We start from the raw sequence: 17,584 nt of genomic DNA on the forward strand, positions 1-17,584 counted from the left end.
AAACAGACTTGTTATCCTGGTTGGTAAGACTTTGGGCAGTGGGGGTGGGAGAAGAACCTGTTATGTATGTTAGGATCATGAGAGTTTATTTTTGGATCTATTTCAGGACATTTCAACCAAGCACATCAAGTTAATTGGTATAAGAGGAATAGACCCTACACTGGAGCACTTGAGAGCAACTTATTAAGGTAAACAGGCTGCAGTGGATTTCTGGATGGGTGAGTATTGGGGGGGGGGGGGGGAATACTCCCCACCCCCTTTTTAAAAAAAAAAAAAAAAAAGGTTACTTGTAGAAATCCACAGAGACATTTTTCCAGCCTTGAATAATCTTCTGTCATAAAGTACACAAAGATTTGATGGTATCACACATGCAAATTCAGGTATGTGTTTGAGTATACTGTCATGGAGTTACCTTTATATTCTTCCCAGTGCCTGCAGCAGCACCAATGCAGTTCATTTACCAACAGCTGCTGTGAACTCTGTTTCTATTCTGTCCTTTCCATTGGCCCTGATTAAATATTTAGTCTTATATAATACATAAAAGAAAATATCTAGGGCTAAAGTTTCTTTTGGCTTATTAAAAATACAGTTGTACTCTTGCCAGTGTCTACAAGAATAAACCCAGCAGCCTCCCCAAAACCACAGAAATAACCATCTGAAAACAAGATGCCATGTGCGAAATGAGTAGTGGATGAAGGAACCTGCAGTAGCATCTGATGTTGAGAAGAGAGGAGATAGGAAGTGAATCTCTTACAACTTGTTAAAGAATATTAGAGAAGGAGCCAGGACCTCAAATGAGCCTCTCTTTCTCCTATGCCTTGCAGTGGTCGGAATTAAAGGGTGGCAAAGTCAACGTTTTTCTTTCTTCCTTTAGCCTCCAGCTATTCCAAGGGTACTCTAAGTACTCTTACCCTCTTTTCCTTCCCCCACCACTCTTCAGCTGGGCTGGAACTGTGTGATAGGGGTTGTGCTTTCTAATTCAGACTGTGAAGTAGTCTTGGTTAGCCTACACCTTGAGAGCATTAGTTAGTCCATGCAAAGCAAGTCCTTTACTAGGCACGTAATTTGTGCATTTGGTGTTGAGATGTTTTCATACCATTTTAAGAGGAATAAAAACTGGTAACTTAAAATATCCGTGTTCTTGATCTTGCCTTGCAGTTGAGCAGAGGCAATGCTATTTGACCTCGTGCATACAAGAGAGGTGTGGGGTATGGGGATAGGAAATTAAGCCTAAGTATTAAATGGCAACAAAAAGGTGATAATTGTGCTAAATTCTATTGATGTTTCCAACATTTATCTTGCTAAACTTAACAGCACATAGCTGTTCTATTGGCAAAATTTCTGTGAAACTGGTAATGGACCTCCATTCTTACTAGTGTGTTATGATGTGGGAGTGGTGTTAGGTAGCATAATGAGTAAAAGTTCTTATGAAAGAGAAGATAGAGATATTGAGCTGTCATTAAGATCTAATTAAGAAGAGAAAATAAGTAAAAGACTAGACTTTTTAAATTTTATGGAATACTTGCTATTTAAGAAATTAAATCTTGTACTTAAATTACTGTTTCTCTTTTACTTACATAACAGCTTATCTGGAATGGACAGAAGTTCTCTGGGAGGATTAGAACTGTCTGAACATACTTCTGGTTTACTAGGAACTACTGCCATGGCAACCGGTCTTGCAAATATAGGAAATTCTTTTGGAGGTCCGCCTAATACTCTAGTTTCTAGAACTAATAAATTCCAAAACCCATCTATAGAAGATGATGATGATGTTGTTTTTATTGAACCTATTCAACCTCCACAGACTTCTACATCACTGATATCTGATCAGAGAAATACTGCATTTATTTCATCAAAAAGCGATGAGCTTCAAGGAAATGATTCCAAAATGCTTCCTCCTTCAAAAGACTTAAGTTCTCAAAAGGGAAGTATAAGTGAGACAATTATTATTGATGATGAAGAAGATATTGAAACAAATCCCGGACAAGAGAAGAATGCTTCCAGTTTTAATGAACGAAGACTTCCAGAGTGTAAAAATAGATCCAGCGATATGGAATTCTCAGCTTCCAGTTTTTCAAGAAGTAAGGTAAATGCAGGAATAGGTAATAGTGGTATAACCACAGAACCAGACTCTGAAATTCAGATTGCTAATGTTACCACGTTAGAAACAGGTATGAGCTCTGTGAATGATGGTCATTTAGAAAATACTGAAGGGCGTGACATGAACTTAATGATTACACATGTAACATCACTGCAGAATACCAACTTGGGAGATGTGTCTAACGGACTGCAGTCAAGTAATTTTGGTGTTAATATACAAACATACACCCCATCTTTAACTTCACAGACCAAGACTGGTGTAGGACCTTTCAATCCTGGTAGAATGAATGTGGCTGGAGATGTGTTTCAAAATGGAGAATCTGTGACTCATCACAGTCCTGGTAAGTCATACGTTTAAATACCTTGCTAAGCTTATAAAATGTATAACATTTGAACAGTCCAAAATATTAATTTGTTTATATATAAAGTACAGAGCTACTAATATACACACATGCACACATACACTCTTAACTTCATTCTTAGAAAAGGAACTTTGTTTTTTTTTAAATCTGTCATTTTATTTGTGCATGAGTAGAATCTGCTCAATCAATGAGATGAAGCGTATACATCTGTAAACTTGTCTTGGATTAATAACTAGCTAGAAAAATGAATTCTCCCTCCCCCTCCCCCCCGTTAATACTTTGTGTATAATTACCTCATCTTTCAAAAAGACAATGCACATTTTTATGTGTAACTGACTTGGGATGCATGGAACCCAGTGTGTAGTCAAGGTGGCATGTGTGCACCTAGATAATTAGTGCACATTTGTTCATGGACTTAGTATTTGAGCCAAGCTTCTGTTTCTGAAGTTCTGTGGCTAGTATTATGCATCAAAGCCATTTTCCCTCAAAGTGGAAAAGCTTTAATTTACAGGTTTTGTTGTCCATGCTCTTTGAATAGTATTTGATATGCAAAAGGATTAAGCGTGAGACCCTAGAACAGTGGTTCTCAAACTTTTGTACTGGTGACCCCTTTCACATAGCAAGCCTCTGAGTGTGACACCCCCCCCCCCCCTTATAAATTAAAAACACTTTTTTTATATATTTAACATCATGATAAATGCTGGAGGTGAAGCGGGGTTTGTGGTGGCTGACAGCTCACGACCCCTCATGTAATAACCTCACAACTCCCTGATGGTCCCTGACCCCCAGTTTGAGAACCCCTCCCCTAGAATATTAATCGAATCATCATAATAGCAGCTGGCATTTTAAATTTAAGCTCTGTGAAGTATGTAATTTTTGTTTGTGTTATGTCTGGTACGTTTGAGGTCTAACCTGCTTGTGGCTTCTAGGTGTTCCCATAATATAACTGTTAATAGTTATATGTATGATACCTTTTAGTACTACTTGTGCTAAAACTTATGTGCTATATGCTGTTAGGGGTAATTTGTTTTTGTTTAGGACAGCAGGAATAGCAGTAAACCTTACTTAGCTAACAACAGGTTCCACTAGAAGCAAAATGGGACAGTTGCAACTGCAGTTTAGAATTCTAGAGTTCACATTCTGCAGAATTTAAGCTTCCACCTAAATAATGAAGCTTTAATCTCACATTGTGAAGATTAAGTTCTCTGTGTCAGTCAGTGCATTGCTGCCCTATTAAATTAGCCTTGTAGAAAACTATCTCAAATGAAGCCAGTAGCAAATGTATGAATTCCCCTTATTTCCCTGGTAGTGGTAATAACTTTGGAGACTAGTTGGGATCATTTCAAAGGTGATCTAAAATATTCAGTTGGAATCCAGATGTATTAGAACCTAGCACAATTTGCCAATATGTTAATTTTATAATTCTCAGATAGATTGGTAGCTTCTATCTAGATCAACAAGTATCTTGATAGCAGAGTTCTCTAGTTCATGTATCACCAAAACTTACTTTTCAGAGTGTATTAATACATTTTATAGAGCATTATAGAAGTATTAACTTAAAACTAAATACTTCTATCAAAATAAGAGCAAAGGAAATGCTATGTTTCCTGACTAACTTGCAAAATTCATGTCAACTTGACAAGTTCTGTAGTTTGGGGATGGCTCTGTCCATTCTTATGAATCAGTCATATCTACTGTAACAAAAAAGCGAAACTCAAAACTGAAGAGTTTTTTTTTGTTTTGTGTCGAGTGTCTCTAGATAGCTTGGACGTTCACATCAGTTTTTAACTTCTTTTTGGAAGAATGCATTCCCATTTTTGTGACATTTGCTGGTACTTGATACGCTAAAGACCTCAAAATGCATTGGTTTTTTGTGACATTACAAGTGGAAGACATGGGGACTTCTTGTACCTGTTAATGCAAAATAATGCCTTTTGCATACCTTTCAAAACCAGCACATGCTTTTGCCCAAGGCACCAGAAAATTCCTTCTTTTATTGCTGGCCCAGAAGGCTTTGTGCATGGTTGCTAGTTTGGTTGACGGGTCAGGTGCAGACCAAAAATCTGCAAAATATGGAAACTGGTATACTAACAGCATGAAGTAGAGTGAGTTCTGGCACCCTGGATTCATGGGGAAGAGAGGAGGCAAGGTTTCCTTGGGATTCAGTGAAGAGGGCCAACTGTGGGAAGGAAGAAGGAAGGTTGATTCAGAATGGGGTGGGAGCTGAGAGAGTGTTGCAAAGGTCTGTATCTGTTGCACTTTCCAAATGTTGCTTGTCTTCTGGAGGGAATAAAAAAGGTCTTTTCTACGCTTGTGGTCCTCACACATGAAAAGAACACAATGAAGGGGAAAAGAAATAGGGAGAAGCGGGAGCAGAAAGGACTACCACAGGTAAAAAGGGGGAGAGACAGAGCAAGCAAAAAAAGGAAAAAGTCAAGTGAGAGCAGGAGCAAAAGAAGAAGAAATGAGAGGAGGAAGGAGAGGGGGAGAGAGAAGAGAACTGTAGTGGAAACTACTTTTACAGGAGAAACAACTGAAACACGGTAGGTGTGGATCTCTTAGGTTTTATTTACAAAAGTAGGGGAAACATTTTCTGGGTAACTTGTTTCTGCTCTCCTTTTCATACCCCCTCCCCTTTTTTTTGAATGACCCTCCAGTGAATACTAGTCAGCATTTTATCCGACAAGCTAGTCCTGCCCGATCAGAAATCTGTATATCGTGAAGCATTTCCATCTTAAGTATAGCTTCCAAAGATGTTTTCCCCAACATCCTGTGGTGCAGGGATATGGTGGAAGAAGTGGATAGAAAAATCTTACATGCTCTCAGATGTTACCATCTCCCCATATGATTGCTGCTCCTGCCTTTCACCATAACTGAAAACTTGGCACAAAGGATACTGTTTCCAACTACTGGAGTAGTTTTGCAAATCTTATGTCCAGCCCATTGTTGTATTAAGTCCATTGTGACTCTAAAGCAGAGTGGTCTTAAGACTTGAAGTAAGTCCATTGTTTCTGGGGAGCAGCCTTTAAAAATGAATGCTTCAGAGCCGTAAGCTCTAGCAGTATCAGTCTGAGCACTCATAAAGCTTGTCACTCCAGGAGGGCATTACAGAAGGCAGACACTAAAAAAGGATGTTTCCTAACAGAGCACTTGTGGGGTGGGGAGGAGAGCAACCTGAAGAAATGGAGACTTGGGGGCAACATGGGAATGAACCAAGGAAGGGGAGACACCTTTTTTGTGCTGAGATCAGGATTTAGGAATGGTTTTGAAGAAAGGAAGGAGGGTGGTGGGATACAAGGAAAGATGAAGGAGGAAAAAGTGGTGAGACTCAAGGATGTGAAGAGAGTTGGAAGAGAATAATAAAGTGAATGGAATGCAAATATGAGGGAGAAAAGAGTGGAATAAAGAAATGAAAGACACAGGAGGAAAAAGCAAGAAGTCCCATTTTAAGATTAGACACTTAACTGTTTCTACATTTTATGGTATTTCCCTTGCAGAAAGGAGGGAAGTTCACTTGAAATCTTAAGATGTGAGGGGAATCTCAAGGCCTACTGTAGCCTTGTGGAAGGGGCTAGGAGGTGTGAGTGGCAAGTTGGAGTCTCAACCAAAAACGAAATCTGCAAACCATAGGGCCCATGAAGCATCAGTTAAGAAATATTGGTGGTGTAATCGCATGTACAGGAATATTTCTGGGCATGTGCTTCCTTGTTCTGGATGTAAAGGAACCAGTCTGGACTCCCATTCCAAACACACATGAAAAAGGGAGAGTCTCAATGTTCTGGCTTATTTAGGTATTTTCTAGAAATATATCTGTCAGTCTGAGGTAGTTGACCAGAAATGGAGTCTACATTTGTGTGAGTCTCCTTAAACTGTAAGTACTGTGGTAACATATCTAGATTTGTCAGTGTGGGGCACATTCTTTTTAAAAAAAACAAAACAAAAAAACAAACAAACAAAAAAGTTTTTGCGCTGCTTCCCCCTGTCCTCCCCATAACTCCTCCACTTTATGTTAATTGAAGCTTTCTAATAGCCAACTTACATTTAATGCGTCTTGCATGCCTGGGAAATAGGACATCCATGGCAGCTGTCGTGACAGACAACAGGGCAGGCAAAAACGCAGTCCCAAACAGTAACCTGAATTTCCAAACAAGAACATTAGACTCCTTGGATATTTAAAGAATAAATTTTAGAGTCCTTGAAACTTTTATCCAAGAATTGTGCAGCAGACTTAGTAAAGCTTGATCTTTATGGTCTCTTAGAAATACAGTGCTTTATTGGAAAATATGGCAGTCTTTCATTAGATTGATTGATGGATTCCTTAAAAAGCATCAGGAATAGCTGTAGTCATTTTCACCTAAAAACTTTAATCCCAAATCTGCAGAATTTACACACATTTTTTTTCTTTGTTTCTGTATGGCTATTTTGATACCAGCTGTTCTAAGGTGCAAGGAGAGTCACTAAAAACGTTTATGCATTTAAACTAACTTGTTGATACTGGACCGAACTTTCGAGATGCCACAGACCTTTCAAGGTCCTGCAGTGCAGTTTGCCGAATGTCAGTGCTTTCAGTTTATAGGTTAGGGTAAATGCCACATTCCCTCTAATTTAGGGACTATGGCAAATACATGTTGTCTAAGATCAGATTGTTTATACATGCCAGGCTCTAGCATTATTTCTATGAAACATTCATTTAGAAGAATGGAATGGCAGGATCAAAAAATAAGTTTAGGTGCTCTGAAGTTACTGGTGATAGTTGGCATGTTGTTGATATTTTAAGTGAAATAAATTGATCATTCAAATGTAAAGGAAATTCACTTGTAATGAAATTTTTCATACTTAAAATAATACTTCTTACTCTTGGCATCCTATAGAACTTTCTCCATTGTCAGGGCCTAAAAACTTAGTTGATCAAAATGGAAGCTTAAATTCTGGAGAAATGTCTCGAAAGAGGGTTTTATAGGAGAATAGTTTTGCCAGAAGTTTGTCTTCTGAACCTAAGTAAGATATTAAAAATTGAGACATAGGGATGCTATTTTTTTAGTTCTTTTCCTGTGGGACAAATGAAATTGTGATGCAAACGGCCCTGCAACATGTAAACTATAAAATGACTGATTGTCTAAGAGTGGCTCTGTACTCTGGGATTGTGTTGTCCAGTGCTAGGTGGGAGGAGGGGATGTTCTGAGGAGGAATTTCGGTACTGCAAGGACTTGGACTATTAACTTCTAGGTTCATTGTTCCCTACTGAGAAGACCAAAATCTTGAGAATTAACAGTTTTTGCTATCCTGTAGATTTGCATTGTTCTAATTGATAGTTATTGCCTTGAAATGGATTTTAAAGTAAAATAGAAATTGCTTCCCATAGGAACCATGATACAGATACATGTGGTGATTGGTGTGAACATATTTTGTCTGTCTTTAATTGTAATACAAAAAACCTTTGGGCCAGAGAGTCTGGACTGAGAAACTACTTCAGAAGTTGCAAATCTACTATTTTTGTATGTAATACCAGAAGTTTTAAATCAGAAGAGTTTTAACCTTATTCTAATCTCTTTATACGTTATCTTTCTATCTACTGAAAATCTAGGGTTTTGCTTTGAAAATAAAAACATGAAAAGTATCTTTGATAACAACCCAAGTCTGATAGACATTTGATCTGTCCAAATTTATAAACCTCTTCAGTAATATTTTAGAAAATGGAAATTTCTAATAGATGAAATCTTCAAAATGGAAATTCTGCTTTGACTTCTCTGCTTTGAACTTTTAAATGCAGTTGGTACAATTTTATATTTGTCTATAGGTTCTACTCCTGGGGGAATTCTGCGCCAATGCGCGTGTGCAGAATTCATGTCCCCCGCAGATTTCTTTGCTTCCCTGCCCAAAAATGACTTTTTGACAGGGAAGTATAGTGAAGCTGCAAGAGCAGTCATGCACCATTCCCTAGCTGCGCAGGTACATTGTTTCAGGCACCCGGAGCAGCGGGTGGAGAGGTAAACCACCTCCGGGCTGGGGACACGTTAGCCAGTGGCTCCTACCCAGAGGAGGGATCAGTTAATAGTCCTGGCTGGGCTGGAGGCAGGAGAGGATGGGACTTCCTCTTCCCCTGCAAGACGTGGATGGGGCTGTGTCAGACCCACTCCCAGAAACCTCCCCAAGCTGCGGAAGCTCAGCATCTCTTCCTCCGCCCCCCCTTCCTGCACTCATCGCTCCTCAGCTGCAGGGGTAGGGGTCACTGTATGAGGAGTTGCTCCACCATCTGCCCAACCCCTGCCAAGCCTCACCCCGTATACCCAGAACCCCCCCAGCCATCCATACTGACCCCCACCCCTGCACCAAGACCACCCCCCACTGAGCTCCCTGCACTCAAACCTCCACCCCTTCGAGCCCCACCCTGTGCATCACCCTGAGCCCCACCATCAAGACCCCCCCCACGCCACTGACCCCCAACAATCTGAACTCGGATCCCCTCCTCCCCCCAAAACCCCACTCCACTGGCAGACCCTCCTGCTGAGACCCTCACAACCAGACCCCTCCGCTGAGCCCCAACCACTTTCACTTGAAAGCCCCTGCGGTCCCATTGCCACTGCACCTGGAATCCCCTCAGTGAGCCTCTGTGCATCCAGATCCCTCCACACCTAGACCCCCCACTGAGCTGCCTGCACTGGGATTGTCACACACAGAATCCTCTCACCCCACACCTGGATCTCCCCCCACTGAGCCCCTCCACACTTGGATCCTGTCTGGTTGAGCCTGCCTGCCCCACACCTAGTGCGCCTGGCACAGGCCCCAGGTGTTTCTGGGGCAGGCCCAGGCCTTGTGCTGTGTCAGGGTCAGGTGTAGCCTCACCACTGAGTCCGTGTCCTGGGTCTGGGGAGGCTGCAGGGTGATCCTCAGTTTTGTACAGCCAGTGGACTGTGCTCCCCACTGCCATGCTGGAGCCTCTGCATTTATTTATTAACAGATAAAACTTGCAGAATTTTAAAATATTGATGTGTGCAGAATTTTTAATTTTTTGGCGCAGAATGCCCTCAGGAGTAAGGTTCAAATGCCAGTTTGTGGACAAACTACACGTGTGTTAATCACTCTGACTGGTGTCTCCAGGCCTAGGAAAGGGGCAACTTTAGATGCTCCCCTGTTTTGGAATTTCCTGTGATGGCAGAGAACAATGCCATTGATCTAAACATACTGACTGAGCATGTTCTTTTAAATTGGCTTACATATACCTCCAAGATAACCAATTCCCCCTCTTAATCACTTTTGTTAGCAAATTATCCTCATATAATCAAATCTATTTGTATATTGAAAGATGTCTATTCACTTAATTTTCCATTTATTTTGTATTTTTAAGATTCCTGGATATCCCAGTCAGCTTCATTCCCTAGAAATCAGAAGCAACCAGGTGTGGATTCCTTGTCACCAGTGGCCTCCCTTCCTAAACAGATTTTTCAGCCGTCTGCACAACAACAACCTTCTAAACAGGTTAAAGTCACATGTGCAAATTGCAAAAAACCCTTGCAGAAGGGACAGACTGCATATCAGCGCAAAGGATCAGCTCACCTATTTTGTTCCACTGCCTGCCTCTCATCATTCTCGCATAAACCTGCTCCAAAGAAACTCTGTGTTATGTGCAAAAAGTAAGGGATGTTTTATTCGTTGTTCCCTTAATACTTAAATGCAAAAATATCTGCTTTATGAATGTTAAGGAGCATTTCTAATAACTAAAAGAACGAGGAGTACTTGTGGCACCTTAGAGACTAACAAAATAAATTCGTTAGTCTCTAAGGTGCCACAAGTACTCCTCGTTCTTTTTGCTGATACAGACTAACACGGCTACCACTCTGAAATCTAATAACTAAGTATATGACGCTTGTAAGATCTGACTACAAAAATATTTTCCCCCACAAAGTGTAGGGCCACCTTAAATTTGGTTGAAAATGGCTAATCCTTTATAAGTTACCATTATACGTAATCCTTCATGGTTATAACATGTCTAGAGATAATCAAGGAAAGTACAGTACCTCTCCTTGATTGTCAACTCTCTAATTCAAAATAAGGCAGCATACGGGAGCTTCTTCTCTTTAAAGATACAAATGAATAGTTTTGGATTAGTGATTTTTTTCATATAAACAGTTTCTAAGAGATTGCAAAATATAGTACAGTAAACAATATGGCATAAATTCACAAGAAAAAATAGTGAAAACATTTTATTATATAAATGCTTCCATTGTTAGAGGGAAAAGATGACATCAAGGGGCAAATACATAGGAGAAAAAAATATTGAGATTTGGAAAGACATGGCTGAGAAACATAGGAAGACTGTTCAATTTACTGGGAGTTATGGGGGAAAGCCCTGGCCTAGGCAATGGCTGGAAGGGAGAGGGAGACGAGCAATAAGCTGGCAAGCCTATGAGAGTGCCTATTGCGCGTGTGTGTGTGTATGTGTGTGTGTGTGTGTATATATATATATATATATATATATATATATATACACACACACACATATATATATAAATAAAATATAGAAAGTCTTAAAAAGAAGCCCAGGAATTATGAACTCATTCCTGAAATCACTCAGGAGCCAGATGGGTCATACTTCTCTGTATGTGTGAAGGGGTGGGCACCTGCCGGAGTCTGGAGAACGGGGCCTTGTGGAAGCTACAGAAAGCAGAGTTGAAATAGTGAAGGCATGAATGGGGGCTTCATCCCATTTTGGGGTCAAGGCAGTGTAATATGGGCAGTATTACAGAAGTGATTAAATATATTTAGACATAGTGTTCTGCATTTTCAGTTTTCACTGATAAATTACCATTTTTTTAAATTAAGAGTTTCATTTTTTTATTGATTTATACCCTCATCAATCCACTCAATATTTTTTTTGAGTATTTATTTTTGTTAAACACTAATGTTTTACATGATGGTTGTGTCCTGTATCTCTGAGACTGAAGCAGTTACTCAGTGTAAAACTCAGAACACACGCACAGTGGAGGTCAGAAAAATCAAACAATGTTAATAATGCGGTATGATTGGCTCAAAAAGACATGCTGCCTGCCTATTGTTTTGCGTCTGTTTAGAGTGGCGCTAAATTTAAACAATCAGTCCTCCACAGATAAAGATAGATAAGGTAAAGAGGTAAACGTGGGGCAAAAGTACAAATGTGTGCCTGAATACCAACAAAAAATCAGTGCTTAGAAATTTTCAAGAAAAGTAAAGATGGGAACGAAGAGGATGCATTGCATTGCAAGTAATGCAGCATTGAGATCAGTGCTTGCGCTGACAGAATAAAGGAGCATGTCGAAAGCAAGTGACATAAGAAGCTTAAAGAAGAAAGTGAACTTTGAGATAAACAGTCAATATCAGGAGTTTTCACCATGGCTTTAATGAAAGAGAGGTCACAGCATGATTGTGTCAATGAATTTGTGCGTAGTCTTTGTTTTGCTGGACAGTCACTGTTAATTGCAGAGGGGCCTGGTGGTGACTTTTTGTGTGACAGTACTGTCCAGGAGCAAAAGTCCTTCCTAATGCAGACAACCTCACTCATAAGTACCTGAAAGAAAATGACGATGCTTTAGTATCTAAACTGATGGAACAAATTGATGAAAATGTTGTCTAATCTGATTTGACGAGTCTCCTGATGCTTTGGACTGTCCGATGCTTGGCCTTTTGTTTGTTTTTTTTATTTCAAGGTGAATAAACCCACATTGTTTTGTGCTGATGTGACTTTTCATCCCCTCTGCTGTCAGCTGTTTTGTCAACACAGCAGTAACTGACATATTTGAGATATACCAGCTAATTTGGGAAAATGTGGCCACAACAAACACAGATTGTGTTTACCCTACATGGCTAAGTTTTCACGAGAGATTAAACTCGGTCAGAAACTGGAGCTGCTATGTATTGCCTATCCTGCTCATCTGATTAACGTTGTGCTGTCAACAACTACTGCTACAGAAGAAATGAAAGATGTGAAATCTTGCATCATTGGGTTTGGGGCTGTTTTCAAGCATGCAAACAAGTTTGAAGACTTTGTTTTACACAGTGCGAGATGAGTGCAGAGCTGACTGCCGATTACCTACCTGTGTTGTGCCACATTGGTGGATGAGTGTGTACTTCGCTGCCTGTCATGTAAATAACACATGGACTGTGCTGATGCATCTCCTATATCATCCTGAGTTTGTTGGTTCCAAAGCAGAAACTCTGAAGAGACTGGCAAATAACCAGAATGTGACCGCCAGATTCTGCGCATCAAGGTAACGTTCATTGTTGAAAACTTGTGATCACTGTGTGACACACAGAAAACACTGGAGCTTTCTCTGACTACTGCCAACACATTTGCCCATACAGATGTTTACCAGATCCTGTCAACCAAAATCTCAGCTGAACTGAGTACAAAAGCTGCAGAAGAAACATACAGTGAGAAAACCCAGCTGTTTCTGGAAATCCTTCTGACTCCAGGAGATGAGAAAACTCCAAATGTGTTCTAAACCTTCAACACAACACTCAGTGAGAAATGGGAGACTATCATGGTGCATAATCTGACCCCTGAAGTGTTTGGTGCCAAAGATTCTTTTTGGAATGTCATCCAGGTGTTGCACCCTTTCGTCAAAGTGAATTTTGCAGCAGACTGTGACAGTTATGCCAGAGTGTTTCAGCCGTTTGCCACTAACGATGGAATTTCAAATCTGAAAGGAGAATTTACTGTTTACACGAACATGCCTAACCTGACAGTATAAAACTGGATGTGCCAGTTTTTTGGGACAGTAATCAAAACAAACTTCCCGACTTCAGCAGAGTGTCATGGCAAGCTTTGGTTCTGGATCTTAACTGATGCAAAGCACTTATTTTTAAAGTTGGACTACCTCCAAGGCAGCAAGAGGCTCAACATGAGTGAGAATACTTTGAAGAAAATTATGGGAGCATATGTAAACCAGGATTTCTGGAAAAACTATTCTCTTAGACAAAAAATACCTTTTGTACATGAAAAAAGCTTCAATTATACTGTAGTAAAATGTGTATATTATGCAAGTCGTTTTCCCCATATTTTTTTAAATTTTTTTTAACCCGATTTCATCCTAGTTTTACTGTTTGGAAAATAAACAAAAAATCTCCTCCAAATTTTTTTACAAATAAAAACTGAAAATGCGGAACACTAGACATAAATAATTAAAGGTCATAGTTCACCTTGAAATTTATTATTGATTCATTACTCAGAATGCCTAAAAGAACCACGGGAGCTTAAGAATTGTACACTAGTAACATTAGACTTGCAAAATAGTTATACTTAGGGTTGTCAAGCGATTAAAAAAATTAATAACGATTAATTGCACTGTTAATAATAAAATACCATTTATTTAAATATTTTTGATGTTTTCTACGTTTTCAAGTATATTATTCTACCTTTATATATATTCTACGTTTTCAAGTATATTAATTTCAATTACAGCACAGAATACAAAGTGAGACGTTCACACGGCACTTTTGTAGCTGGCATTGCAAGGTATTTACATGCTAGAAATGCTAAATATTCATATGCCCCTTCATGCTATGGCCACCATTCCAGAGGACATGCTTCCATGCTGATGATGCTTGTTAAAAAAAATTACGTGCTGATTAAATTTGTGACTGAACTCCTTGGGGGAGAACTGTATGTCTTCTACTCTGTGTTTTACCCGCATTCTGCCATAAATTTCATGTTATAGCAGTCTCGGATGATGACCCAGCATGTTGTTCGTTTTAAGAAAACTTTCATTGCAGATTTGACAAAAGGCAAGGAAGGTACCAATGTGAGATTTCTAAAGATAGCTACAACGCTCGACCCAAGGTTTAAGAATCTGAAGTGCCTTCCAAAATCTGGAAGGACAAGATGTGGAGCATATTTTCAGAAGTCTTAAAAGAGCAACACTCCGATGCAGAAACTACCAGAACCTGAACCACTAAAAAAGATCTGCTGGTGGCATCTGACTCTGATGATGGAAAATGAACGTGCGTCCGTCTGCACTGTTTTGGATAGTTATTGAGCAGAACCCATCATCAGCATGGATACATGTCCTCTGGAATAGTGGTTGAAGCATGAAGGGACATATGAATCTTGAGCACATCTGACACGTGAATATTTATTTTGCAACGCCAGCTACAACAGTGCCATAAGAAGGCCTATTCTCACTTTCAGGTGACATTTGTGAACAAGAAGCGAGCAGCATTATCTCCTGCACATGTAAACAAACTTGTTTGAGCGATTGGCTGAACAAGAAGTAGGACTGAGTGGATTTTGTTGTATTTTTGAATGCAGTTATTTTTTGTGCATAATTCTACATTTGTAAGTTCAACTTTCACGATAAAGAGATTGCACTACAGTACTTGTATTAGGTGAATTGAAAAATACCATTTTATTTTTACAGTGCAAATATTTATAATAAAAATAAATATAAAGTGAGCACTGTACACTTTGTATTCTGTGTTGAAATTGAAATCCATATATTTGAAAATATAGAAAATAAATGGTATTCTATTTTAAGTGTGATTAATCGCACAATTAACTTTTTTAATTGCTTGACAACCATAGTAGAAAATAATATATCTCGCTATAGATGAGTCTTTTGCGTAAAGATAACTGACTGAATATGCAATTAAATAATACAAATTCTAGCTGCTGCTTAAGCTCTACATTGTTCAGCTAGTTATACCATTTATAAATAAGATTTGAATCTAATCTTTCTCTTTCTCTTAGGATTAAGATGTTCAAAGCTCATGGCTAATTCTTTATCATCTCCCCATTCCTGCAACTAATTCTGTGGTGATTCTAAGAGGGTAGGATGATACAGGTTGCAAAAAAGAACAGCCACGTTAAAAACATTTCATTTTTAAATAGAGAAAAATTTTGAAGTGTCCAGTTCTTAGATTATTGATTGATTCATTATTTTGGACAGTCTGTCAAAGTCTTTTTGAATGCTAAAGACTCAGATTTGTAGAGAAGTCCTATGAGGTCATCTTTGAACTTCTTTCTTTTGAGGATATCTTAGGCCAGGTCTACACTAAAAAGTTAAATAGACCCCTGAGTGATGTACCAAAGGCAACCTACCATCCCCAGTATAGACAGTGCTAGGTCGACAGAAGAATTCTTCTGTCTACCTAGCTACTATCTCTTGGGAAGGTGGATTAACTACAGCAATGGGAGAATTCCTCCCATTGCTACAGTGAGTTGTCTACACTGAAGTGCTACAGCGGCACAGCTGCAGCATTGTAGCTGTGCTGATGTAGTGGTTTAAGTGTAGACATAACCCTAGTCTTTTAAATTCTCCCCCTAGTCTTCAACTGCTCAGTAAATCTGTGTATGGAAACCAGGGCCTGGACAAAGTTGCCCTTGTTTAACACTGCCTTAGCTTCAAGTCTAAACAAGAGTAGAAATCTATGCTACTTACATTTTTTAGTTAGCGATCCTGTGTTTCCTGCACTCCCCTCCTCCACCGGGGGTCCCCCCTCAGTATCAGATTTACTGGATAGGGAGGAATCTTGCTGCACTGTCTCAATGCCATAACTATGGGAAAGTTGGCCAGTTTCCCCCCCAGTTTTAAGATGGCAACACCATCTGTTCTGAACACATGAAAAAAGTAGGAACTATGATGTTGCACAGTGAGTTTAGTGTTTTTTTTTTTTAATACAACATACTGTTAACTTAGGTTTTAATTTAGGTTTAGAATGGCTGTTTGTAAATTGAGTGATATCAACTGACTTCAAAAAGATGATGAAATTTAGAGAAGCTGGCAAAGATTTCCTAGAAGTGATGTAATTTTGGGTGTCCCCTATAAGTCCCCTTAAGGTTTTTTTTTTTAAATCCAGCTGTTCAGTAGGTCTTAAGTTGGGCACTCAGAAATTTTAAGGCACTCAAAATTGTTAGTCACTTTCTAAAAATTTTGGCTAATGTGTTCATTATTTTCCCCCTCAAACTTTTATTAAAAATTGCGAATTTTTTCCTTTTTTGATGCTCTTCTCTCTGATCATAGTCAGTGAAACTACTCGTGCTAAAAGTTAAGGACGTTTGTAAATGTTGGCCCAATTGGTGCCACAGTTTGTAAGCTTGTCAGGGCAGGGGTGCTGGCGTTCTGTTTCTGTGGAGTACACAAGCAAGTCGTCTTGTAGTCCTCTTGCAAAAGGCCCAGCTTCATGCTGACATCCTTTCAGATAAGGGTAGATCTGAAGGTGTCTCACTGTACAGGCAGTCCATGCCTTTTCCAGAAGCAATCTTTAAAGAGCAGCCTACTGCATTCCCTTTCCCCAGAGGCTGTATGTCTTCAGTGCTTTCAGTTCCTCCCAGTTTATAAATTTAGAACTGAACATGGGATAGACTTTTTTGGGACATGTCCGTCCCCAACATGAGAATGTAACATGTAACACTTGGCCTCCAGACCTGCCCAGTCAGTTCTTGCTTTATGCTGCTGAATGGTATTTCCATTGCATCAGTAATCCATAAAAAACAAAAGCTGTGTGCCTGTAAGGAAAAGGGAGATATTTTTCCTCTCTCATAACTTCCATGGGGGATATGTGGGGGAGAGGAGGGAGAAAAGAACCATCTGGTCCATATTTATGCACAGATGATATGGATGTACTACAGCCCCAGCTACAGAATCTGGCTCTTTAGTTTAAGCTGTAGAGACTCACACTTTTACTTTTATGGGAATAAGGTTCTTGTGAAGTAACAGCAAAATTCACTAGCAAATATCACGTGTGTTCAAAGCCGTTAAACTAATCCATTGTCAGTTGAGTTTGCTTATTATTCTGTGTCTATTGTTAACCACAACTTTCTGATGAATATCTATAATGTATGATCGATCTGATTTGGAGGGGGCTCTTCATTTTAGGAGCTAGAAGTATCTCTTAAAAACTCTGCTTCCATCTGAAAACCAAGTAATCTAACATGCTGAAATAATTGGATTCATAGACACCCTGCAGTTTAAAACTGAGTGACTTTAAACCAAGCTTACTTTAAGAATATTTTAATGTAACTTTAGATGTTTGATTAAACCAAAAATTGGTAAATTGGTGAATAATATTATTATTGTGCCCTGCTATTTTTGCAGATGGGGCCAAACAATAAATGCAGAAGGAATAGCATGCAACAAGGCATACAACTGAGA

The 17,584-nt window shown here is 39.3% G+C and overlaps 1 protein-coding gene across 1 annotated transcript in view; it reads left to right on the forward strand.

Annotated features, from left to right (window-relative positions):
* ZMYM2 (zinc finger MYM-type containing 2) overlaps positions 1-17,584 on the forward strand; it is a 151,350-nt gene that overhangs the window by 9,362 nt on the left and 124,404 nt on the right. Inside the window, exons 2-4 of the mRNA XM_074957983.1 lie at positions 107-188; positions 1,585-2,441; positions 9,808-10,093. Of these exons, the coding sequence (XP_074814084.1) occupies positions 1,595-2,441; positions 9,808-10,093 (1,133 nt within the window). The 5' untranslated portion in view covers positions 107-188; positions 1,585-1,594. The remainder of the gene's footprint in view (positions 1-106; positions 189-1,584; positions 2,442-9,807; positions 10,094-17,584) is intronic.

Source organism: Natator depressus, chromosome 1 (genome assembly GCF_965152275.1).
Source record: "Natator depressus isolate rNatDep1 chromosome 1, rNatDep2.hap1, whole genome shotgun sequence".
NCBI lineage: Eukaryota > Metazoa > Chordata > Testudines > Cheloniidae > Natator > Natator depressus.